Source organism: Pinus tabuliformis, chromosome 2_2 (assembly GCF_031772625.1).
Source record: "Pinus tabuliformis cultivar Carrire ecotype Pingquan chromosome 2_2, CPIR1, whole genome shotgun sequence".
NCBI classification, from domain to species: domain Eukaryota; kingdom Viridiplantae; phylum Streptophyta; class Pinopsida; order Pinales; family Pinaceae; genus Pinus; species Pinus tabuliformis.
In genome coordinates, this window is record NC_142300.1 from 59504987 (window position 1) to 59530846 (window position 25860).

General features: G+C 43.4%; 1 protein-coding gene across 3 annotated transcripts in view; it reads left to right on the forward strand.

The window, feature by feature from the left end:
* PFC1 (Ribosomal RNA adenine dimethylase family protein) overlaps nt 1-25860 on the forward strand; it is a 403194-nt gene that overhangs the window by 328183 nt on the left and 49151 nt on the right. For all 3 annotated transcript variants that reach the window (XM_089406247.1, XM_089406245.1, XM_089406246.1), the window contains one exon: nt 10295-10347. In XM_089406247.1, the coding sequence (XP_089262373.1) occupies nt 10295-10347 (53 nt within the window). The remainder of the gene's footprint in view (nt 1-10294; nt 10348-25860) is intronic.

The following is a 25860-nucleotide window of genomic DNA, read 5'->3' on the forward strand; positions in this document are numbered from 1 at the left end:
CGAAACACATTGTCCCTACACTGTGCCCATGATCCTCAGAGTAAGGTACTTCGGTACTCCCTGAAGTGAAGCGATAACTCCCGCTATAGGCAAGAAAGGAGCTCCTTTTGGTGGGGGTTGTGGGCTTCCTCCTCCTACTCCTGTCAATTGTGGCTCATCATCACCAACACCTATCTCCTGCACTGCATCATTCTCTGGCTCACTATCAGAAAACACCTCTATGTAGTGTGCCTTGCCCTTGGTACACCTGTGCCCTGGTGCCCATGGCTCCTGGCAAGTGAAGCACAACTTCCTCCTATGGAGGTCTCTCCGGGTCTCATCATCCAATTGCGCATGCCCATGAATATCTCACTGTGGTGGAGGCCTAGTGTCACGACTCCTTTGTGGGAAAGGAGCTCGTGGTGGAACTAGTGCCCTAGCCTTGGGAATTGTGTCCTGCAAATCCCTAGCGCAAGATATTGCCTCCTGTAAAGTGGTGGGCCTGCGGGACCTCACTAGCCCACGCAAAGGCTCAATCAAGCCCTCAACAAAAGTGTAGACCCTCTTGGCATCTGACAAGTCTGGCACCATCACTGATACCCTCAAAAACTCCGATATGTAGTGCTTTGGGCTGTCTGTCTGCTTGAGTTGTGTCAGCTCTCTGAAATGTTCCTTTGGATCCCTCCTGTCAAAATGCTCCACAACCCTTCGTGTGAAGTCCTCATAGGAAGTCACGCTGGCATGCCCTAGTGTGGTCAACCCATGGAACCACCAATCATGTGTTGCCCCCTCCAAGTGCAAGGTAGCCATTTTGATGGCTTCCACCTCAGTCATTTGGCTAAGTTGAAAGTACGTGTCTAGCTTCTCCACCCATGCCCTAGCCATGCACTTGGATGACCCATTGAAATTGGGAAGATACATCCTCCCAATGGTACAATGCTGCTCTGAATTTTGCATGCCTAAGGCCTCTGCGCCCTTGCCCTTATCATTCTGCTTGAGCTGGCAGAAATCCTGGAAGGACAGTGCAACTCGAAAATCCTCCCCCATAGATTGCCATTCCCGAAAATATTCTCCCATAGGCATATCATCCTGTCTAGCCTACTCACCTGCTCCTGAGGACACGAATGTGGGCAACGTAGTCCTGGTTGGCCCATTGAAAGCGTGTGGATGAGTCAAGGGGGAATGATGGTCATACTAGTGGGAAGCCCCTGAAGTTTCCCCAAACAAGAAATCTCGATGAATGCCCTTGTCCCGGTTCTGTTGCTTAATCTCTTCCAGCTTTTCCTTCTAATCCCTGGCCAAGTCATTCAGGGCCCCCAAGAGGCTATCAAAATTTGTCTGGTCTTTGCTCTTGGGTTCCATCATGTCTATTTCATCTACCTCTTGTTCTGGGGTCTCAGTATCAGGTCTAATCTCCAACTCCCTCTCCTGACTCCTGTATCTCTACTGTCGGTAAGTAATGTTCTGCTTTTCCTTTGTGTTCATAGAAGTGTCCCCGCCTCTGAGCCAAGACTAGAGCTTTGATACACTGTAATATTCCTAATAGGAAATAACAATGATAAACAAAGCAAATTGCACCATGCAACACACAAAATTAACAAGCAATTAGACACCAACAAATTCAACCAAAAACTGCACCAAGCTAAGCCATTTTATTATCAAAGAGGAGAGTACAAATGTATGGAATATGTGCACTTGGGCTTGCCAAAGCAAGCTGGACAAATCCCAGGCTAGAAAATGTGCTGCTTTGATGCTATGAAGTGCTTCCTCCTCAAGCTTTTGTGCTGGCCCTGAAAATCTACAACTGCTAGTTGGAAAGAGACCCTTGTTTGAGCCCTCTAGAGTGCTCAGAAAATTCAGCCAAATTAATCTTGGACTCCCCTCAAACCCAAAAAATCCCAACAAGGGTTGGGCCTAGTTCCAACCTTCTAAATTAGCTCAATTATAGTGAACTCCTCCAGCTGGGTAATTCACACTATAGGGAATCAGCTACCAAAAACCCCTCCATAATGTTGAGCAAATCCTCTAATCATCCTCCTTATAGCTCCTAGCAAAGCCCATCTCCAAGTTCCCTGCCCAAATCTCTCCCACGTGTAGCTTTCACTATGAATTGCATAGGCTTGGAACTTCTTTTGTGTAGACTTAGAATAAGAAAACTCAGCCAAAATGATAGCCCCCAAATCAGCTTTGCAACCCACTTGAAATATCCAACAAATACACAAGGAAATGAGCCCTCAAAGTCTCGAAATCAGCCCAACACCAAGATGGCTCTCCCAAAAAATAGACACTCCTTTTCTGCGCCCAGTTTGCTCCAAATAGTGATTGGTTGTGCCTGCAAATTGGTCCCGTAACAACTCTGAAGTGTGAAGATGTCTCCTATAGAGTGGCACTCGAACTCCAGTGAAGATGGAGTTGATATTCCTGCTTGGAAATCTCGTGCTGAACAACACAATGCAGACTTGGCTCAACAGTTCAAGCGTACAAGGGGGTTCGATTCACAAATTAGCAAAAGACCCAAAATCATGCTCCTTCTCCCAATTTAGCTTGTTGCCCCATCTCTCATCCAAGTGGGCCCCCCAAGTTGAATTCCCTCTTCTCCCTCTTCACCAAGTCAAATTGCTCAAGCGGGTATGAATTCCCCTTTCTTTTGAGAGTGGTCCCCACATCCCACTTCTCTCTAAATTTTCCCTTTTCCTAATGTTGGGAAGCTATTTCCTCCAAAAATCAAAGTGGGGTCCTCCTAACCCACTTTTCCTAAGTTTAGAGCCAAAAATGACAAAATTGAGTAAAATTGTTTTTCACTTAGCAATATTTGCTAAGTGGGAATATCACAAGTTCCCCTTCCTTTTATAATTTTTCATGGAGCCTCTCTCTAGCTTCTAGATCCTCCTTTTTCCTATGAATACATTCATGGGGCCAAATTTCCACTAGGAGACATTTTGCCGCTATTTTGAATAAAATAATAATTTGCCTCATTTTCAATAAAATATTATTTTGCCGCCATTCTCCAATAAAAGAATACTTTTCCTCCATTCTTCAATAAAATATTATTTGCTGCTATTTCCCATTAAAATAATATTTTTCCTTCCTCTAATAAATATTATTTTGCTGCCATCTCATTAAAATAATAATTTCTCCCCTCTCACAAAATGATATTTCCCCTTATTAATTCCAAAATTTTGCAAAACACCTAAATGATTTTTGCATGCACAAAATTTGGGAACATCACAATGAGCCCTTCAACAATAATATGACCAGCTCCCTCATACGCTGTACTTTGTTGTTCACACTCTGATTCAGTGGCCATTCAAAGTACCTTTGATACTATGTTGTTTTTCCACGATACTAGAGTCTAGGTTAGATTCTTACAATCACTGATGCTACCAATCCAAATATCACAACAAACTACTTTGCACAACGTAACAATATACATACAGTAAATCTATTAGTGCACAAAATATATACAACCTTTTACAATTTTCAATAACCCAACTTTGTTATATTAACAAACTGATAACACAATAGTCTAGGTCTCCCGTACTAGGAATAATGGCCCTCATACATCCACAAGTACAAGATACAAGAACAAGATACACTGACGGTCTAGCTGATGTAGTGCACAATCATAGCTTCTTTGTCATACCCTGAACACAATTGTAGGTCCTTCACTCCCATTCTGCAACTCTTGCCTTTATCAATGTCCCAACTCCTTTAGGCCATTGAACACGGCTCTCCAATCTACCCTCTAGCTGATCATAAGTCCATCTATAACCAACACATAGGGTCTTCACGCTAACTAGTTGCTCCTTAGTCCTTCAAGGACACAACAATTCGAGACTTCCTGCCCACTGTTGCTCCTCAACGACTTAAGGACTTCTTCCCACTATTTTCTTCCTGCGCTGCTCTAATGAAGACAAACTTAGGGTAGGAGGGCTGCCACCTATCATTGTCAAATGTCCTTTGCACAATCAACTAAGATTGGTTGCTCTGTTCTCCCTCGCTGATCAGACCTTGAGCTCTTCTCTTCTCTGCCTTTTCTAATAGCTGCCCTAGTCCTTTAGGGTGTTGTACTTAGGGCACACTTGGATCACTTTCTCGCTGCCCTACAATAGTCCACAATTGTCCAACCAAACTGTCCAATCTGGAGTACTACATCAACTAGAAACATAACATTAACAAGAGGCCAACATTTCTTGTTGTCTGTAACACCTGCTGCTCCTCTCATCCTTAGGTTCTGTGCAAATTGAGCTTTCGTCATGGCACACCAATAGCCCTAAAATTTGCTCCAAACTCTGTGTTCCCTTCTCCAATCAGGGTGCCTCTCTTTATTGTCCCTTCTAGCCTTCTCCATGTGAAAATTTCTGAATCTACACATCAAAAATCCTACGCAATCATTGGTTTATCATCTCCTACTTGTTTTTACATTCAACAAGTTATTTAATTATTTAAACAATGATGAAAAACATTACTGCAGACTACACTGACATACAAATCATAAACTGAAATAGATATGAGACAAACACAAAAGGGACACCGTTATTTTTGGATAAACGTCCCCAGAAAAACCCAATGCGGGAAAATCGGTGCAACAACTCTGAGGGTTTTCTATTATTAAGCAATAGTTTTGAATACAACTATGGATGCCCTCTCGATTATCCAGTTACAAAGATAAAATATACTGGCAGAAACCTAAGTGAGATTACCTCACTTCACCTTGCAAAATATCTCTGATCTGGCAACTGGACTAACTATCACCAACTACAACTGCGCTGCCCCTTCGCATTAGCTGCATGGCCCTGCATGGAGCACTCTGAGACATTGTGTCAGCTCTGCGCTGCCCCTTCACATTAGCTGCGTCGGCCTGCGTGGAGCACTCTGAGACAGTGCGTCAGCTCTGCGCTGCCTCCTAGAGCTCTGACATCAGCGTTCCCGACTGATCCTACTGCTCCTCGGCTGAATTCGGACTTCTGCAGGAGGGCAGCTCTTCCCCTACATTGGTACTACGTCAGGCAATGTGTGGGCCCTTCTGGCCCAACGTCAGCCTCCCTTGGTCTACGCTACCTCCTCTGGCTTATCTCTGCCTCTCTTTAATGTGTATTCGGGGTCTTAGAGAATATCCTCGAACCCCAACTATCCCTGCCCCTTTGCTGCAACTCAGATCGCCAGTTCGATTTTCTCAGCAAACCACGCCCTAGAAAAATCGAACTTCTTTGATCACTTGGTGTATCTCCAATGACCCTCAAGCCTCTTCTTAGACTTTCCCTGTTGATGAATCGATGACTGAAGTTAAGTCCCTAATCAACGAATAAGATTAAAACAAACTTGATCCTCGTCACTTAGAAGTTTCTTACCCATATTCTTATTAATACCCCAATATTTTTATTTTCCTAAGTTTAGACTTAGGAACCCCATTAAAAATATTAATTATTTTAATAACTCCTCATCTGGGTGGAATTTCTCCAGACGATTTCTGGGTCTTGGAGATCTCATGTGTTCTAGCTTCTCCACAAAATTTCGGAGCTAGAGCACATCCGATGCTACCCAAAATCAACACTCCCTCTTAGCGAGGAATGTGCTCTAGCAACTCTTCTCAATAGAAGTATTACATTGATCCACTGCACCAGTCCTTTGTGTTGCTGATGCTTGGCTTGCTGCCCTTCATCCACTGCACCGGTCCTTTGTGTTGCTGATGCTTGGCTTGCTTCCCTTCATCCACTGCACTATTGCATCCTGTACTACTGCCCATGACTCTACGACTGCCACTGCTACATCTGTACCGCAGCTCCCTCTCAAAATGCTACATCACGCTGCCCATAGCACTGGCACTGCTCACTGCTGCACTGCAACTCAGTTACTGAGAAGCAAGTAATTGAAACTTCACCCAAAAACTGACATGCTGGTAAGTATGGATGCCTTGTGATGCTAAAGCTACCTCTATTGCTAATTTGTGCTGACCCTCCGCTGCTACTGCGCTGCTGCAATCTGCTCTGTGCCTCTCGCACTACTACAACATCCACTGCGTTGCTTCAGACTTTGGCACTCTAGCTTTGCCATTATTGCTCCATCACACCTCGCACCAACCGACACCCGTCATTTTGCTACTGTCGTCAAGGGCTCCCATAGCCATATGTGATCTAAGAGTTTGGGCACCTCAAGGATCTTGCCTTCATGTAGTCCTCCTGACTACAGCTCTATGTTGCCCCACCTCTTCTCCAGAGGTGCATGAGCACTCATGGCACAATCCTCGTCATCATCCTCCTTGTCAGCTTTCGCTGGAGCAGCCTTCGAGTCAGAAGCCTCTTCCTTGCCCTTCTTCCGGGGGCACTGAGTGGCGAAATGTCCTAGTTTGTCACACCTGAATCATCTAACCTTGGATATATCCTTTTTCTTCCTTTTCTGCTACCCATGCTTTCCTGATGATGCGAGAGTTGCATCCTCCTCCTCCTTCTTGACCCAGGCTCCTTTGCCACTACTTCCTACCTTGGTTAACTTCCTGATCTTTTCTTGTTGAAGAGCTGCCCACATTTCCTCCCAACTGGGGAGAGAAGCTCTGCCCAAGATACTTTGGACAAATGTCTCCCATTCTTCGGTGACTGCATTCAAGGCAGTCCTGACCATGAACACAAGATCTGGTGTAGACCCTACGGAAGTCAACTGGTCTCGGATCCCTTGCAACTTGAGAAGGAAGGGATCGTTCTCTTCTCCCTTCTGCATTTGGTACTGTCTCAGCTGATTCTCTAATAGCATCTTCCGTTGAACGGAAGTCCCCTGGTATAAGGTGGTCAGCATTTCCCACATCTCCCTTGCCGTGCCCTTCTCAGCAATGTGTGGGACCACATGATCTTTGAGCCCATCTAGAATCATGCATTTAGCCTTCGCCTAGGCCTCCTCGTACTTTTGTAGCAGATCAACATCGACTGGAACAACAACTACCTTCAAGGCATAGTCTTTGATGTGATTTTTGTCTAGGACTGCCAGGATCCTGGCCTTCCAGATGACAAAATTGGATGCTCCATCCAATCTGTCCTGATCCCTCTATCCATTGACTGCCATCTCTCCTCAACAAATATAGGATTGGTTCTCTTCTCCCTCTCCTGCTGTTAATCCAACAAGACTCCGATTTGGATTTCTTTGGCACTAGAAATCCTCTATGGAACAAGCTCCTCTAAACTCCCTTTGAGTCCCGATTTCCTACACGGAAATCCTCCGGCCAAATGTCGAATCACTCCTCTCCAATCCTTCTTTGCTACTGCAACTCAGATCTAGATTTCTTTGGCTAGAAATCTATCAAGGCAGTGACTCCCTCTACCTTGGCTTTGTCTCCATAGACACTATTCTGCACCAACAACAACAACGTCCCACCAGCTCCACTGATCGAATCTGCTTTGCTCCTCAAGCCTTAACAACTGACTGATTTGAGCCTCTCAGGCTCTGTGCTGGCCCAGAGAGCTGACGCAGTCACTGCGTGAGCTCCTCTCGGGTACTGCGTCACCCTCTACAGGCTCGAAATGTTGACGCAGGCATTGCATGAGCCTCTGCGTCACTTCTCTGGCTCTGCGTCACTCCTTCAGCTGCTCCTCTGCCTCTGAAACAATGTTGTCACTCAGGACAACTGCTTCTCTGTAGCAAATTCACTGGATCTCTTGGTTGATGTCTTCAGTGTCCTATGATCTGCAATGCTCTGATACCATGTGAAAATTTCTAAGTCTACACATCATAAATCCTACAACAATCACTAGTTTATCATCTCCTACTTGTTTTTACATTCAACAAGTTATTTAATTATTTAAACAATGATGAAAAACAGTACTACAGACTACACTGATATACAGATCATAAACTGAAATAGATATGTGACAAACACACAAGGGACACCGTTATTTTTGGACAAACGTCCCTGGAAAAACCTAATGCGGGAAAACCGATGCAATAGCTCTGAGGGTTTTCTATTATTAAGCAGTAGTTCTGAATACAACTCTGGATGCCCTCTCGGCTATCTAGTTACAAAGATAAAATATATTGTTACAGAGATAAAATATAAAATATCCGTCAACTGGACTGACTATCCCCGGCTACAACTGCGTTGCCCCTTTGCATTAGCTTTGCGGGCTTGCGTGGAGCACTCTGAGACACTGCGTCAGCTCTGCGTTGCCTCCTCTGCCTCCTAGAGCTTTGACATCAGCCTTCCCAGCTGATCCTGCTGCTCCCCGGCTAAATTCAGACTTCTGCAGGAGAGCAAATTTTCCACTGCCCTGGCACTGCGTCAGGCAATGCGTGGGCCCTTCTAGCCCAGTGTCAACCACCCTTGGTCTGCGCTACCTCCTCTGGCTTATCTCTGCCTCTCTCTGTTGTGTATTCGGGGCTTTGGAGAAGATCCTCGAACCCCAACTATCCCTGCCCCTTTGCTACAACTTAGATCACCAGTTCGATTTTCTCAGCAAACCACGCCCCAGAAAAATTGAACCTCTTTGATCACTTGGTGTATCTCCAACTGATCTTCAAGCTTCCTCTTATACTTTTCCTGTTGATGAATCAATGACCGAGATTAAGTCCCTAATCAACGGCTAAGATTAAAACAGACTTGATCCTCGTGACTTAGAAGTTTCTTACCCATATTTTTATTAATACCCATTAATATTTTTATTTTCCTAAGTTTAGACTTAGTAACCCCATTAAAAATATTAATTATTTTAATAACTCTTCATCCAGGTGGAATTTCTCCAAACGATTTCTGGGTCTTGGAGATCTCATGTGTTCTAGCTCCTCCACAAAATTTCACAGCTAGAGCACATCCAATGCTACCCAAAATCAACACTCCACGCACTGTTTTAGTCTTGGGTTCCTCCACAGGGCACCCTACAGCCTGCGGTGCTGCTACGACAACAGATCTGCACCTCTATTCAAGGGAATCATCCTTTGTTCCACCTGCGCTATACTCCATGTGGTTGCGGCTAGGAGAGAGGGCCTTCACTAGGCCTCTTGGCCCTCCAAACAAGGTCTACACATGCTGCTGCAACTACAAAACTTGCTGCAGCCAGAACAGAAGCAAACACTCAATAACCATGCACAGAACTACTCTCACTCACCTCTGAAACCTGTGGCCCTGTCCTCCAAGGAAACTCGCACTTACGAACCAAGAAGATGCTCCTAAGACTCGTCCTTTCTAGCTGCCTCAGACCTGCGATATTTCAGTGATATTCTTGATGTTAATCACTTAGGATTATGGTGAATGTACATCCAACAAACCTTTATGCATTCATGTGGCTTCAACAACTTTGTCCACGGGACACTCTTTAACCCAACACGATCTAATCTTGTTGACAAATTAACCCACCAGCACATAAATAAATAGATATCTCCATTTCTAGACCTCCGATTTCGATGATTTTTGCTGCCCCTAGTTCTTCTAGAGGTCCTCTATCATCTCCATCAGTCAAACCAATAAAAGTCATCTTGGTTTTGACTCAACACCTTTGGGTGCAAAACCCCCATCTTGGGTTCTAAGCCCACAAACCAATTTTGTGGCATTCCCACCAAAACCCCAAACCCTAGGGTTTGGAGTACCTTCCAAGCTACCAATTTCAACAATGTATGCCCCTTTCGCAGGCATTGGTGAATCAGGGGGATTTGAATTTTGAACCTCAAACCTTCTCGGATATAACACTTCATTTTCACGGCCATCGCCAATTGAACTACGCCTCCCCCCCAGGAGCTTTGTTGCTTTAGACTTAAAAACAATGAAAACTCTTGTATTTTCTGATGTTTGTTGATAAGTTTCATCTAGACCAATTATTGCCTGATATATTGACTGAGAAGACATTTGAAATCAAAATTTCCAAATTGCGAAATATTCCATTTAATATTCTGGCGTGGAATTTTAGAAATGGAGATTTATATGATATTGGAGAGAGAAAGGAAGATAAGTCAAATTTCTAAACAAGTGACAAAATCGTTTACTAATTCTCTTTATAAAATGTGCAAAACTTGCAATCAGATCTCATATTCCTTACATTGACTCACTTTATCAGATAGTGAATAATTGGATAGTGTCGATGTTTCAGTGAAAACTATTTCACTCATTGCTGAATGATTCTATTTAACATCCTAATTGAATCACCACTGCCTAAAAGTAAAGAGGTAGCTATCAATTCTATTGTCTTGACTTATGTAGGTAAACACCATTTGTCAAGATTTTTTTTTCGTTCTCACTAAAAATGGCATGCAATATTTACCAAAGTTACTGTAGACAAGGAAACCCTTTCCCTGCAAACTATATTTTAATTTGGGTGTTTCCTCCTTATTGCTGCCTTTGCAGATCCAGAGTACAGATTTAAGGTTGAAAGGACTAATTTCTTTCCCCAGCCAAATGTGAGTATATTTTGCCAAGTATCCAAGTATCAAGAAAATTTATCTCATTTAATTGAATATGTCTTTTGGCTTTAAGCCTGGATTTCATATTTAGTTGCTACTGAGAATGTTTCACAGAAAAATTAAATTGAAAATCCTAAAATATTTAAACAGTCTAAATAACATTCTAATATATTATATATCTTCTATGACAGATATTTTGCAGATTGTCCAGATAATCTTTTAAATGCCATATTTTGTTCCCTTTTGTTGCACCATGTGTTATGCATTGTTTTAACATCTTTTGTTATTTTTAATGTTGAGTGTATTTACAATAATCAGACAAACAAGTTGTTTGATGAGAGTTATGTATTTCTGTTGAGAATTAACAGGTGATAAGTTGCAATGCATCATACTCTATATTTTTAGTTGTAATTCCTTAGTTAAGGAGACAAGTTGTAATCAATCACCTCACTGTTCACTCCGTCAATCACTTTCAATGATTACTAAATCACTCCAATTTTGGACTCCATACTTTTTGTTTTGAAATCAACATTTTATATTAACTAAGTAGATATGCACACAGCTGAAAATAAAAGTGAAGGGTATATACAGTGAAATTTTGTATCCTCTTCCTCAGTGCTACTAGAGTGGAAATAAAGTCAGAGTAAGCTAGGGAAAAATTCCTTGGCATCCTAAATCAAGAGGCAACCTTTGGCAGGCAATTTCATGCATACTTCTTCCCAACAAGGCTGACAAAAATATTAGACTGACCTTGTCTGAAACCACATTTCTGCACCAAAGTTTTTAGATAGTAAATAAAACATTGATGTGCAGGCAAATCCTAAATGCCCATGAAGGGACTGTTGCCTCAAAATCTAGCAGGTCTTGTGAGGGTATCTCACAATATCTCACAAGACAAGTGCCAGACCAAGGGACAACAATGAGGTGTGGCCTGTTACCCACCACCCGTGGGTGACACCCATAGGAGAATTATTTCTCCTGGATGGTCCTCAACCAACAGCCACCTGTCCCTTGCAGCCACCAAATAGCTGGATGTGCCACCATATCTGCTACCTGAGCCAACGATTATGACTCCTCACCCATCTGTCATGATCGTATGTTGAAGGTGTGTTAAGTTATGGTATGTTCTATGCTTATAACAGTTTACTTCTTTTTCTTATTATATTCCACCGATTAGCAATCACATGTACATAAAGTAAAGTGCAGATAGAACATTAAACGATCGACAGAAAACAAACCAAGACAAGAGACACAAGATGTGGCGGCTAGCCAGGGACAAACCCCACAATGTGTGGGGAAAACCTTTGATCAAATCTTCTTTTATCTTCAATAATTCAGCAGAGAGAAATAGTACAATAAATCTGATTCATATCAGCAGTAGCAAACCCTAGATTAGTAGCATCAGCATTAGCGGCTTCATTATCAAACTAGGGCAGTCGATATCTTGCAAACCGTTCGTCGGATTGACTTCATTCCACCACCAAAAGTTGCGGCTTTCAAAGGAGGTTCAGATGAACCTACAGCGCAGTTCCGAAGAGGAGATCTTCTAGGCCACGCAAGTCAATCTTTACTTCTGTAGTTGCAGCTTCAAATTCAACAGCTTCCGGCTTCAAACTAGGGCAGTCGATATCTTGCAAACCGTTCGTCGGATTGACTTCATTCCACCACCAAAAGTTGCGGCTTTCAAAGGAGGTTCAGATGAACCTACAACGCAGTTCAGATGAGGAGATCTTCTAGGCCACGCTAGTCAATCTTTACTTCTGCAGTTGCAGCTTCAAATTCAACAGCTTCCGGCTTCAAATGTGTGAGAGAGAGAGACCCATTTCAACGCAGTAGAGAAGAGACTCATATCTGCGCAGTAGAGAGAGAGAGATGTGATGAGATGAGTGAGTCCAAATGAGGAAAAGTCATCTTATATTTATACACAACGTTGGTGGGTGAATAGATGCGACTGTTGGGCTTCTGAGCCTACATGAGTTGTAGGTCGGCTTGATAATAATTCCATAATCAAAATAAATTCATATCTCCATGAATACTTATCGGAATTGGATGATCTTTATATCAATCCTACACCTCTCGACGAGAGGAATCTAATAAAAATATTATTAGCCATGAATAAGATGACCCACATGAAGTTTTGCCCTGGTTGCCAATTTTAACACTCCCTCTCAACCATGGAGAACTTCATCTGCAATCTGTCTATCGGTCGTTACTATTCATCCATCAAATGCACTGCCTTGTACTGCCTGACCCTTGCCCTGCTCTGCTCTATTTTGCCTGTTCTGCTTTGTCTTGTTCTGCCCTACACTGATCTGTACTGTTTTGTTCTGTTCTGCTCTTCTCTTGCATTGTTCTGTTCTACTCTGCTTTTGTCCGAATTATGAAGAAGAAGAAATGATCGAGGATGTATCATACTGACTCAAAGTCAGTCTCAGAGTATGTACCACTGGTCCCAGACCAGTTTCAACCAACCCAAAGTCAGCGTCATAGTGAGTACAACTCCAATGGTCCCAGACCAATATCATCCTCCACTGACTCAAAGTCAGTCTCAGAGTATGTAACACTGATCCCAGACCAGTCTCAACCAACTCGAAGTCAGCGTCATAGTATGGTACAACTCCTACCACTGGTCCCAGACCAGTATCATTGATCCCAGATCAATGGAGGTCATCCTAGCATAGGGAGTATGGTAGTTACAATGATGCGCCCATCGGTACTACTATGGTCCCTAACTTCATTTCCCTGCTCATTGATCAGATGAGAGGTACTTCCCATGAGTCCCAGACTGCATGGGTAGGATGCCTCGACAGGAGAACTAATCAATCCTGTCCTCACAGGAGAACACATCAATCCTGCTACAATTGCCATGGAGAACACATCAATCCAGGCTGCCATGGAGAGCACATCAATCCAGGCCTCACAGGAGAACTAATCATCCTGCTACACAGGAGAGCGAATCATCCTGTTCCACAAGAGAGCGAATCATCTTGTCCCACAAGAGAGCGAATCATCTTGTTCCAGTGTGCACCACCAGGGGAGGGTGAGTCACCCTGTGGTCATATGTTGCTCCAGTAGGAACCGCAAGCCCTCAGAGCTCCCAGAGCTCAATGTATGCAACATGCAGGACCCTTGTACAAGGGTTTCTTGCCGACTCCAAGTCGTTTGGGAAAATCACAGATTAGATCTTTCCTCGGGGCTTTGACAAGGTGTATCAACCTGTACATCATCTTAATGTGATGGAGCTTCCTTGCTCATCGACTTACCATATCCCAGATGATGTCTATCTGCTGGAGCAATTGACGAATACGGGATTCCTCAATAATCGAATCCCACCTCTGGTTGTTACAGAGAATCACAGTGGTATCCAATGTAAATCCAAACAGCTCACTGAAGAGCTTTCGCAACCAGACTGCCTCACACGAGGTTATGCTAGCAACAATATATCCTGCTTCGGCGGTGCTCAAAGCCACCGACTTCTGCTTCCTACTCATCCAGGATATCGAAGCAGATCCCAAGGTGAAACAGTACCCGGAAGTGCTCTTATGGTCCACCACACTGCCTGCCCAATCAACATCAGTATATCCAAGTAGTCTCACATCTCCGGCAGTGTATCTTAATCCATGAGAGATTGTGTCCTAAAGACATCTCAGAAGATTCCTGGCATCAATCCAGTGAGGCTCAACCAAATATGAGCTCACGATGCTAACTGCAAAACATATGTTCAGACGGAGGTTCACCAAGAACATCAATGCGAATGAGTTTTTGAAACTCAGAGGCATTTCCCAAGTCTGGTTCGACATCACTACCATATAACTTCTAAAAGTTAAGATCCTCAAGGTAGTCACAGGCTTGCAGTCCATCATACCGAATCTTTCCTATATATTTACCACATATTTTCCTTGAGATAGGAAAATTTCCCTTGGCTTCTGCCACACTTCAAGTCCTTGGTCCTTCATTTCAAATTCAGAAGCCATCTTCCTCTTACATTTGTGAATGAGAGGGTTTGCACATGTTAGAAAGAGGTCATCCACATACAACACCAGTATGAGAGGCTTGTCATCTTCAACCTTAAAGTAAAGGTTAGGATCAGCTTCACTCCTAGTGAATCCCAGCTTCATCAAGTAGCTATCGATCCTCTCATACCATGCTCGGGGTGCTTGCTTTAGCCCATAGAGAGCCTTCTTCAACCTGCATACATGAGATTTTCAATCATAAATCTCAAATCCTTCAGGTTGCTCCACATAGACCTCTTCTTTAATAGAACCATGCAAGAACGCGGTCTTAACATCCATGTAATGTAGGTTCCATCCTTGCGAAGCCACAAGGGCTATGATCAAGCGGATGGTCTTATATCTGGAAACAGGTGCAAATATCATAGTCTATACCTCCCTTCTGGGATAAACCCAGAGCAACAAAATGAACCTTATATTTTTCCATACTTCCATTTGCTGCATGCTTTATCTTGTAAAGCCATTTTGAAGTAACAATTGTCTTGTCCAGGGTCTGGGAACTACTTCCCAGACATCATTTTCCATAATAGACTCATATTCTATGGTCATAGCATCCTTCCATAGTTAATGCTTGATGACATCTGAGAATGATGAAGGTTCATTTTGTATGATCGTGCTCATGATGGTCAGGTATCCTTGATACCTGTTAAGTTTCTTACTTTGATGGAAGGTTCCTCAGGGTGCAGCATGTCCTTCAGCATCATCAAGTATCCCCCTAAGACATGAAGGCCTCTTCCTAGAAGAGGAAGGCTCATGTGGATGAGGATCAATTGGATCCATGGGTTCTTCTACATCAGGCATTGATTCATCATCCTTTTCTTTCAGTTCCCCGGTGTTGGCTTCTAGAGAGCTACTCAAAGTCAGCAGATTGTCCACCTTGTTGAGAGCCATATCTTTGTCAAAGGTGACATCATGACTAATCACGACTTCCCTTTGACCGGTGGTGAACATTTCTTCAGGAGTTTAGGAACCCAATGCTTGATGAGGGCATCGATTTTGTACATATACGGCAGTGTTTGCAGCTTCAGCCCATAGAAACTTAGGAAGACTTTGATCATGTAGCATGGCCCGGACAGCTTCCATAATTGTGCGGTTCTTCCTTTCTGCCACACCATTTTGTTCAGGAGTATATGGTGTAGTAGTCTCCCTCTTGATGCCAGCCTCTTTACAAAAATCATGGAACTCATTAGATTCATATTCAGTCCCATTGTCAGTTCTTAAGATCTTGATCTTCTTTTCGGTTTGATTCTCGATTAGGGCTTTGAAGTGTCAGAACCAAGGGAACACTTCATCCTTCTTTTTCAAGAAGTATATCCAGGTCTTTCGAGAATGGTCATCTGTAAAAGTAAGATAATATGAGTATCCTCCCAAGGAGTTCACAGGCATCATACCTGATATGTCTGAGTGAACTAGTTGTAATATATCGGAGGTCTTGCTTTGACTTGAAGGGAATGGTCCCCTTTTTAGCTTTCCTTCGGCACATCCCGGACATACACCTTCTTTCTCTACTTGGAATTCAGGCATCCCTGTTACCATCTATCTTACATCGGGTAGAGCTTTGTAATGAAGGTGGGAAAACCTCCGATGCCAAAGTTCGGACTAAAGAGTTGTGTCACAAGACATAACACCTAGCGGACTTCCATCGACTTGATATAATGAATCAACACTAAACCCAAGAGTAAAGGCATCTTTAACATTATTTTTCCATATACATACCTTGCCATTGCTTAAGGTTACCTTGTAGCCTCTGTCTTCCATTGCCAAGATGGACACTAGGTTCCTTTTGAGGTCAGGTGCATTTAATACATCCTGGACTTTCTAGCCTTCTTGAATGGTTGTCCTCTTCCTTGATCTCTAGCTCTCCTCTTACCTTTGCTGTTGAATTTGTCATTCCTTTGATTTGCCATCAGAGGGATTTTGATCATCGTCCCGGTATGAGTCCTTTCTTCTCTTTGCATGAGAAGAAAATGCAGCAGGAGGACCTTTAGGCATGGGCATTTCTTGCACTTCTTCCCTTGTTTCTTCTTGAATGCATCTAGCCATTAATTCCTCGAAACCAGGAATTACATTATAGTTCAGAAGAGTAGTCTTGAACACGTACCATTCGGATGGTAATCCTCCAAGAGTTGTGAGTGCCATTTCTCTGTCAGTAATAGTTTCCCCAATAGATAGGAGATCGTTCTTGATCTTGGTGATTCTTAAGAAGTATGCTTGCATACTTTCATCCTTACTCTTCTTGATTTACCTCAGCTTATTTCTAAGAAACAAAACTTGATTTGCATCATTAACTTTAAATAAACTCAACAGTCTATTGTAGATTTCCTTGGAGGTGTCCAGTTCAGAGATGTAGGCCACCAAGTGCTTGTTGATAGAGTCCCAGATAATCTTCTATTGCTTTGACTTCTCCATTTTTCCATTTGTTCCAGGCAGCAGCGAATGCATTTGATGGAGGCTCAACAATATTGCCTCTCACGTGATCCAACACTCCTTGATTCTCAAGGGTTAGATCGATAGACATCTTCCATCCGTGATAATCAGCTTTCTCACGGAGCTTGTCTTCAGCAGGAAAGAGTGTTGAGGACCCCATAGTTCTTTTAGGATAGCCTTGCCAATCTTCTCTTCAATGATTGCTCTTGCTCTTGCTCGGGCTTTGTCTTCACCTCAGCTCTGATACCATGTTAAGTTATGGTATGTTCTATGCTTATAACAGTTTACTTCTTTTTCTTATTATATTCCACCGATTAGCAATCACATGTACATAAAGTAAAGTGCAGATAGAACATTAAACGATCGACAGAAAACAAGCCAAGACAAGAGACACAAGATGTGGCGGCTAGACAGGGACAAACCCCACAATGTGTGGGGAAACCCTTTGATCAAATCTTCTTTTATCTTCAACAATTCAGCAAAGAGAAATAGTACAATAAATCTGATTCATATCAGTAGTAGCAAACCCTAGATCAGTAGCATCAGCATTAGCGGCTTCATTATCAAACTAGGGCAGTCGATATCTTGCAAACCGTTCGTCGGATTGACTTCATTCCACCACCAAAAGTTGTGGCTTTCAAAGGAGGTTCAGATGAACCTACAGCTCAGTTCCAAAGAGGAGATCTTCTAGGCCACGCAAGTCAATCTTTACTTCTGCAGTTGCAGCTTCAAATTCAACAGCTTCCAGCTTCAAACTGGGGCAGTCGATATCTTGCAAACCGTTCGTCGGATTGACTTCATTCCACCACCAAAAGTTGCGGCTTTCAAAGGAGGTTCAGATGAACCTACAGCGCAGTTCAGATGAGGAGATCTTCTAGGCCACGCAAGTCAATCTTTACTTCTGCAGTTGCAGCTTCAAATTCAACAGCTTCCGGCTTCAAATGTGTGAGAGAGAGAGACCCATTTCAGCACAGTAGAGAAGAGACTCATATCTGCGCAGTAGAGAGAGAGAGAGATGTGATGAGATGAGTGAGTCCAAATGAGGAAAAGTCCTCTTATATTTATACACAACGTTGGTGGGTGAATAGATGCGACTGTTGGGCTTCTGAGCCTACATGAGTTGTGGGTCGGCTTGATAATAATTCCATAATCAAAATAAATTCATATCTCCATGAATACTTATCGGAATTGGATGATCTTTATATCAATCCTACACCTCTCGACGAGAGGAATCTAATAAAAATATTATTAGCCATGAATAAGATGACCCACATGAAGTTTTGCCCTGGTTGCCAATTTTAACAAGGTGGACCTTCAAACCCCGAAGGTATGACTTTCGTTCTGTAGTTGGGTATTTTTGCTTACATGTCATGGACACTTTTGGACATGGATTAGTGGGAGGATTCGGCGGAAAGAATGGACTTGGTTTGTACTCTTGCCCCCTTGTCCAATTTGGTGGTTAACCTTGTATCCTAGTCTTGTGGGATCTCCTTTATTGGCTACTAACTTTAGGAGTGCCACTACATGGGAAATCCCAATTTTGGTTGTATGTTCCCAGTTCCTGACACAACATACATCACTCGCCTCCACTCATTATGAGCCCTTTTCCCTTATTTCCCATCCGTGCCCACTTTTGTCTGTTGGGTCCACAAACAGTTAGCCTCCCCCTCCCCTTGTCCACACTTTGAGTCGGGCCTAGAATGCGAAAATTTCACCACTGAAATCCTATTGTAGCAACTGGAATTATTTTTTCTAACTGTAAATTAATTTAATAGTTTAATGCTATGGCAACAACAAAATAATCACACTGCATCTTCACAAAAATATTGTGGAAAATAAAAGCATTGGAAACTGAGAAAATACTGACACACACACAAAAATTTGACAGTTATTTTTGGACAAAAGTCGCTAGAAAAACCCAACTTGGGAAAATCAGTGTAGCAGTTGCGGGTTTTATTATTAAACAATAGTGAGAAATTTTGAGTACAATCTATGGATGCCCAACTGGCAATCCAATCAACAAAGTAAATTGACCGAAATATCTGTGAGAAAAATACCTTAACATCACGTCTGATCTTGCTTCAACAACTGACCAAACTAGCTGGTCGTACAGCCTCTGCGCAATGCTTGCACAGATCCCAAATCGGTAAGCCCAGAACTGCAAGAAAAATGATGTCCTGGCTGACTCTGCCTCTGGGAGAAATTCGCTTGGCCTCCTAGAGAATTTTCAAACCAACAACAACTAAATTTCTCTTCCCTTTAGCAAAATAAATCTCCCTTTGAAGCTATCTGTGCTGCCTCTGCGCAACTTCTCTGGGAAATACGACTGCTGCGAACTCTCTGAATCTGGAAGACTACCTCCGGACTCACTGTCCTTGCCCCTCTCTGTCTCTACTTACATTCTTTGGCTCGAACTCTTCCATCAAATGTTGTTGCTCTCTAGAAGACAAAATGCCCAAGGAAAATTGTTCTCAAGTGTGTCAAGTGTGTGTTCTCCATCTACCCATCGACCTCCTCTTATAATTTCCAGTTGGGACTCCAACGACTAAGATTAAACCTTAATCAATGACTAAAATCATATCTAGATCGATCTGTGTGAGTTTTTAGATGATTCACACCCTTCTGAATTAATACTTATTAATTAACCACATCTCTTAAGTTTGGACTTAGGAAATATTTAAAAATAGGCTAATAATTTAATTGAGACATTTCTAGCTGGAATTTCCAAAAACTATTTCTGGGTTATAGAGAACTCTTGTGTTTTAGCCTCTCCACAAATTTTCGAGACTAGAACACCTCTGATGCTACTAAAACTAACACTCCCTCTTAGCGAGGAAGATGTTCTAGTGTTGTACTATTGCTACAACACCCTATCTCTATATCACCCTTTGTCATGCTGGTGATGTCTAGACATTGTGACTTCCTGGATTTGGATCTAGATCTGGAAGATTGCGGAAAATAAAAGCGCTGGAAATTGAGAAAACACTGACACACACATAAAAAGTTGACACAATTATTTTTGAACGAAAGTCCCCGGAAAAACCCAACTTGTGAAAATCGGTGCAACAACTGAGGGTTTTATTATTAAGTGTGAAAGTTCCTACACTGGAATCCTATTGCAGCAACTGGTATTATTTCTCCTAATTGTTAATTTATTTAACAATTTATCTGCTATGATTCTCTTTTGTCCGAGCACTAGGGGTTTAGGAAGACATATATGGCAGTGAGAGAGTGCTTCACTTGGAAGGGCCTCAAGGGAGATGTGTTGAGGCACATGCAGGAGTGCGAAGTTTGCCAAAGGAACAAGGGAGAGTTGACCCATCCAACAGGATTGTTGTAACCTCTTCCCATCCTTGAGGGGAAATGGGAGAGCATCTCTATGGACTTCATCACTGGACTTCCCTTGGTGCAAGGGAAGGTTTGTATTTTTGTAGTGGTCAACCGAATGACCAAGTTTGCACACTTCTTTGCCATACCGACACGATATTCAGCCTCACAAGTGGTAGAGTTGTTCTTCAGGGAGGTCTTTTGTCTGCACAGACTCTCTAAGACCATAGTCAATGACAAGGATAGCCGATTCATGGGAGGATTTTGGCAGGAGATGTTTTGGCTAGTCGGCATTGAGCTCACCTCGAGCACCAGTTATAATCCGCAGACCAATGGTTAGACAAAGAGGGTGAACCAGTGGTTAGAGGGCTATCTCAGGAATAATGTGACAGGGCAACAAAGGGCTTGGATTCGATGGTTGCACTTGGGAGAGTATTGTTACAACACCACCCATCATATGTCCATTGGTATGACTCCTTTCTGTGCTTTATATGGTTATGATGCTTTGTCTTTTGCTGATATTGTTTTTGGAGACAGCAGGGCCCCAAAGGCCAAGGATTGGATCCTAGAGAGCCAAGATATCCTCAAGGCTCTTAAGGATAACTTACAGACAACCCAGAACCAACAGAAGATGTATGTTGATTGACATCGAGTAGAGAGGCATTTCAAGGAGGGGGACTTGGTCTACGTTCATTGCAGCCGTACCGACAGCCCACACTAAAGTAGAAGGGGGACGAAACGCTGCAAATGAGATTCTTTGGGCCATACATAGTGAACATGAAGGTTGGAGAAGTGGCTTACGAGTTGGAGCTACCACCAGGGAGCAAGATTCATAACATCTTTCATGTGTCATGCCTCAAGAGGGTGTTGGGGCAGCAAGTTACTGCAGTCATGGAGTTGCCTCTGCTTGATGACGAGGGGCATTTGATCCTGGAGCCAGAAGCTATCTTGGAGACCATGGAAAGGAAGCTCAGAAGCAGGATCATCAGAGAGTATTTGGTGCAATGGAAGAATTTACCGCATGAGGATGCCACTTGGGAGGGAGAGCACATTCTTGAGCATCTGACATTGAAGTTACTTGGGACAAGCAAAATTTGGGAGGGGAGGACTGTCATGTCCCTTCCTAAATTATTTTGGAACAAGATTATTTTTTGTATTATGGGGCCAATTTTGGAGTTAGTGGACCCCATTTGATATTGTTAGGAGATTAGGCTTAGGAGAAGATGTTCGTTTTGTAGTTAAGTTACACGTGGGGGCCACGCTCACTAGAGAACTACACACTCCCTAGTTCGATTTGCATGGAGGGTTTTAACTTTTGCATGATGGTGGTTAAGTGAGGGCCCACGATGGAGGACGAAATGGAGGGAAACGTGCTCCACGAAAACTATATAAGGAAGGTAGCTCTCCTCTTCTCATTCATCTTTGGAGTATATCGATTTTTCTTTGGTTGCTCGATCTGCTTAGCCCAGTCACAGGCTGTTTAGCACGAGTTCTTCAGGCGAAGAGCTCACCCTTTCTTCGTGGGACTTCGAGTGCCACCCTAGGAAGGTTTTCTTCATTTCTTCAGGAGGAGGATCATATTATGATTTCCAACAGTAGCATTTCCTTCCAGGTGGTGCGTATTACTGGAGGATGCAGTGGACAAGAGGCCGAGTTTGTTGGTGGTGCTTAGCAGTGGAGTTTTGATGTGAGACTTTCGGGATAGGAGGCTGGGGAGGATTGTCAGCATTTGGGAGAGTTTGGGAGCTGATTGAGCTTCTTGCTTGATAGTGTGACTTTCACACTACCTCGGCCAATGCAGAGGCAATATAAGGAGCTCACTGGGTGGGTAGAGCATCAGTCCTTGAGGCTGAGCTTTGTCGTGGAGGTTGGAGGAGATATTTGGAGTGGTGTTTGTTTCCCTTTCAGAGCTTGGAGGAGGATTTTGTGGCCATCTCTTGCAGTCCGTATCTCTAGAGTTGTTTAGAGGGTGTGGGCCATAGAGGAGGTCGAATTTGGGATGTTGGATTCAGGCCAAACCCTTTCTGGGTTTTTGTGGGTTTTGGCCAAGGAGCTTGTGGCTGAATGTTAATTTTAGGTATGTTCTATGATAGAGCAATTTATTTCAATTTCTTTTCCACATTAACAATGACATCAGCATAAAGTAAACTGCAGATAGAACATAAATATAAATCACAGAAGACAATCCAAGACAAGAGGACACAAGATGTGGCGCTAGCCAGGGACAAATCCCACAATGTGGGGAAACCCTTAATCAGTTCTTCTTTTATGTTCTTCAAAGTTTAGCGGAGAAAGTGGGAGAGATAGTACATTTACAATAGAAGTCAATCACTTTGACTTTTGATATCGGCATGAGATCAGTTGAAGACATATTGCTTCAACTAATTCTCTAAGGTGACTCGTTCACCTATCATAGTGCTGCATCTCATCTATTTGTTGTACATTACCGTGTGACACCTTGCTGTACTGTCACATGTGTTGAACCTTGATGATTGAGCTACTCTCATCTTCATGCTGCTCATCATGCTGCATCTTCCATGGTCTTATTCATCATCAAGCTGCCCATGCTCATGATCTCATTCATCATTATGCTGCCCATGCTCATATCATCATGCATCATTATGCTACCCATGCTCATATCATCATGCTGCTTATTATGCTGCCCATGATCTCATACATCATGCTGCCCATACTCATATCATCATGCATCATTATGCTGCCCATGCTCGTATCATCATGCTACTTATTATGCTGCCCATGATCTCATACATCATGTTGCCTTCCTTCGGAGACAGATGCTCCGGCTATTTCCGCAGTTCCTGGTAGTTCTGGCTTTTCCGACAGTTCTGGCTTTTCCGGTAGTTTCAACAGTTCTATCATTTCCGGCTTTTCCGGCTTTTCCAGCAGTTCCGGCTTTTCCGGCTTTTCCAGCTGTTCCGGCTTTTCCGGCTTTTCCGGCTTTTCTGGCAGTTCCAGCTTTTCCGGCTTTTCCGGCTTTTCTAGCTTTTCCGGCTTTTCCTTAGGATCTCTCCTCCTACTAAAACCCAAAGACAAGTAGAGAGAGGAAGAGATCCAAGTGTATGTAGAAATGACTTGAAGTCTTCTTCTATTTATACTAAAACGTAGAGGTTGAATAGACATGACTGTTGGGCTTCTGAGCCTACATATGTTGCTGGCCGACTTAACAATTTGTCCATAACATAAATAAATTCATAACTTCATAAATACTTATCGAAATTGGATGATCTTTAGATCAATCCTACACCTCTCAATGAGAGGGATCCAATAAAAATATCAGTTGGCATAAATAATATGACCCACATGGAGTTTGACCCTAGTTGCCAATTTTAACACTCCCTCTCAACTAGGGAGAACTCGATCCGCTGATCCATATGTCCAACTGTACTATCTTTGCCATCAGTGCCTTGTATTGCTTTGCTCAACTCTGCTCAACTCTGTTGGCTCTACTCTACTGGCTTTGCTCTCCTCTGCTAGCTCTGCTTAGCTATGCTTAGCTCTGTTGGCTCTGCTCTGCTGGCTCTGCTCTGCTGGCTCTGCTCTCCTCTGCTCTACTCTGCTAGCTCTGCTCAGCTCTGCTGGCTCTGCTCTCCTCTGCTCTACTCTGCTAGCTCTGCTCAGCTCTGCTGGCTCTGCTCTCCTTTGCTCTGCTCTACTCTGCTTAGCTCTGCTGGCTCTGCTCTGCTCAACTTAGCTCTGCTGAACCATGAAGAAGAAGAATTGATTGAGAATGTGTCATACCATTCTCCACTGACCCGAAGTCAGTCTCAAAGTGTGTACCACTGGTCCTAGACCAGTCCTCAACCGACCCGAAGTCAGTGTCATAATAGGTACAACTCCTACCACTAGTCCTAGACCAGTACTCTACTGACTCGAAGTCAGTCTCAGAGTATGTACCACTGGTCCCAAACCAATCCTCAACCGACCCGAAGTCAGTGTCATAGTGGGTAAGACTCCTACCACTGGTCCCAGACCAGTACTCTATTGACTCGAAGTCAGTCTTAGAGTATGTACCACTGGTCCCAGACCAGTCCTCAACCGACCCGAAGTCAATGTCATAGTGGGTACAACTCTTACCACTAGTCCCAGACCAGTATCATTGATCCCAGATCAATGAAGGTCATCCTAGCATAGGGAGTACGGTAGATACAGCGATGTGTCCATCGGTACTACATGGTCCCTATCCCCATTTCCTTGCTCATTGATCAGATGAGAGGTACTTCCCATGAGTCCCAGATTGCATGGGTAGGATGCCTCGACAGGAGAACTTAATCAATCCTTTCCTCACAGGAGAACTAATCATCTTGCTACACAATAGCCATGGAGAACACATCATCCAGGCCTCACAGGAGAACTAATCATCCTGTTACACAATCGTCATGGAGAACACATCATCCAGACCTCACAGGAGAACTAATCATCCTGCTACACAATCGTCATGGAGAACACATCATCCAGACCTCACAAGAGAATTAATCATCCTGCTACACAATCTTCATGGAGAACACATCATCCAGATCTCACAGGCGAATTAATCATCCTGCTACACAATCGTCATGGAGAACACATCATCCAGACCTCACAGAAGAATTAATCATCCTGCTACACAGGAGAGCAAATCATCCTGTCCCACAAGAGAGCGAATCATCTTGTCCCACAAGAGAGCGAATCATCTTGTTCATAGGAGACCAAATCATTCTATCCACAGAAGAGCGAATCATCCTGTCCCATAAGAGAGCGAATCATCTTGTTCCACAAGAGAGCGAATCATCTTGTCCACAGGAGAGCGAATCATCCTGGCAACCGGAGAGCTAATCATCCTGTCCTAGTGCGCACCACCAGGGGAGGGTGAGTCACCCTGTGGTCGTATGTTGCTCCAGTAAGAACCGCAAGCCCCCAGAGCTCCCAGAGCTCAATGTATGCAACATGCAGGATCCTTTTACAAGGGTCTCTCGACGACTCCAAGTCGTTCGGGAAAATCACAAATTTGATCTTTCCCCGGGGCTCTGACAAAGTGTAGCGACCTGTACATCATCTCAGTGCGATGGAGCCTCCTTGCTCATCGACTTATCATATCCCAGATAAGGCAGTATCTGATGTCTATCTGCTGGAGCAATCATTAAATACGGGATTCTTCAATAATCGAATCCCACCTCTGGTTGTCACAGAGAATCACAGTGGTATTCATCATGTGTACTCACTGAAGAGTTTCCACAACCAGGCAACTTCATACGAGGTCATACTTGTAGTTATGTGTCTGGTCTCAGTGGTACTTATAACAACTCATTTTTTCTTCCTGCTCATCCATGATATCGAAGCAGAATCCAAAGAGAACCAGCACTGAGAAGTGCTCTAGTGATCCTCCACACTGCCTGCCCAGTTAGTGTTCAAATAATCATGCAGTTTTCATATTTCCGGCAGTGTATCTCAATCCATGAGAGATTGTGCCCTGAAGATATCTCAGAGGATTCCTGGCACCAATCCAGTGAGGCTCAACCAAATATGAGCTCACCATGTTAACTGCAAAACATATGTCTAGACGGAAGTTCACCAAGAACATCAACGTGATTGAGTTTATGAAACTCAGAGGCATTTCCCAAATCTGGTCCGACATCACTACCATATAACTTCTGAAAGTTAATATCCTCGAGGTAGTCACAGGCTTGCAGTTTATCATTCCACATTCAGAATCTAACTCTGTCTTACTTCTACAAATGAGAGGGTCTGC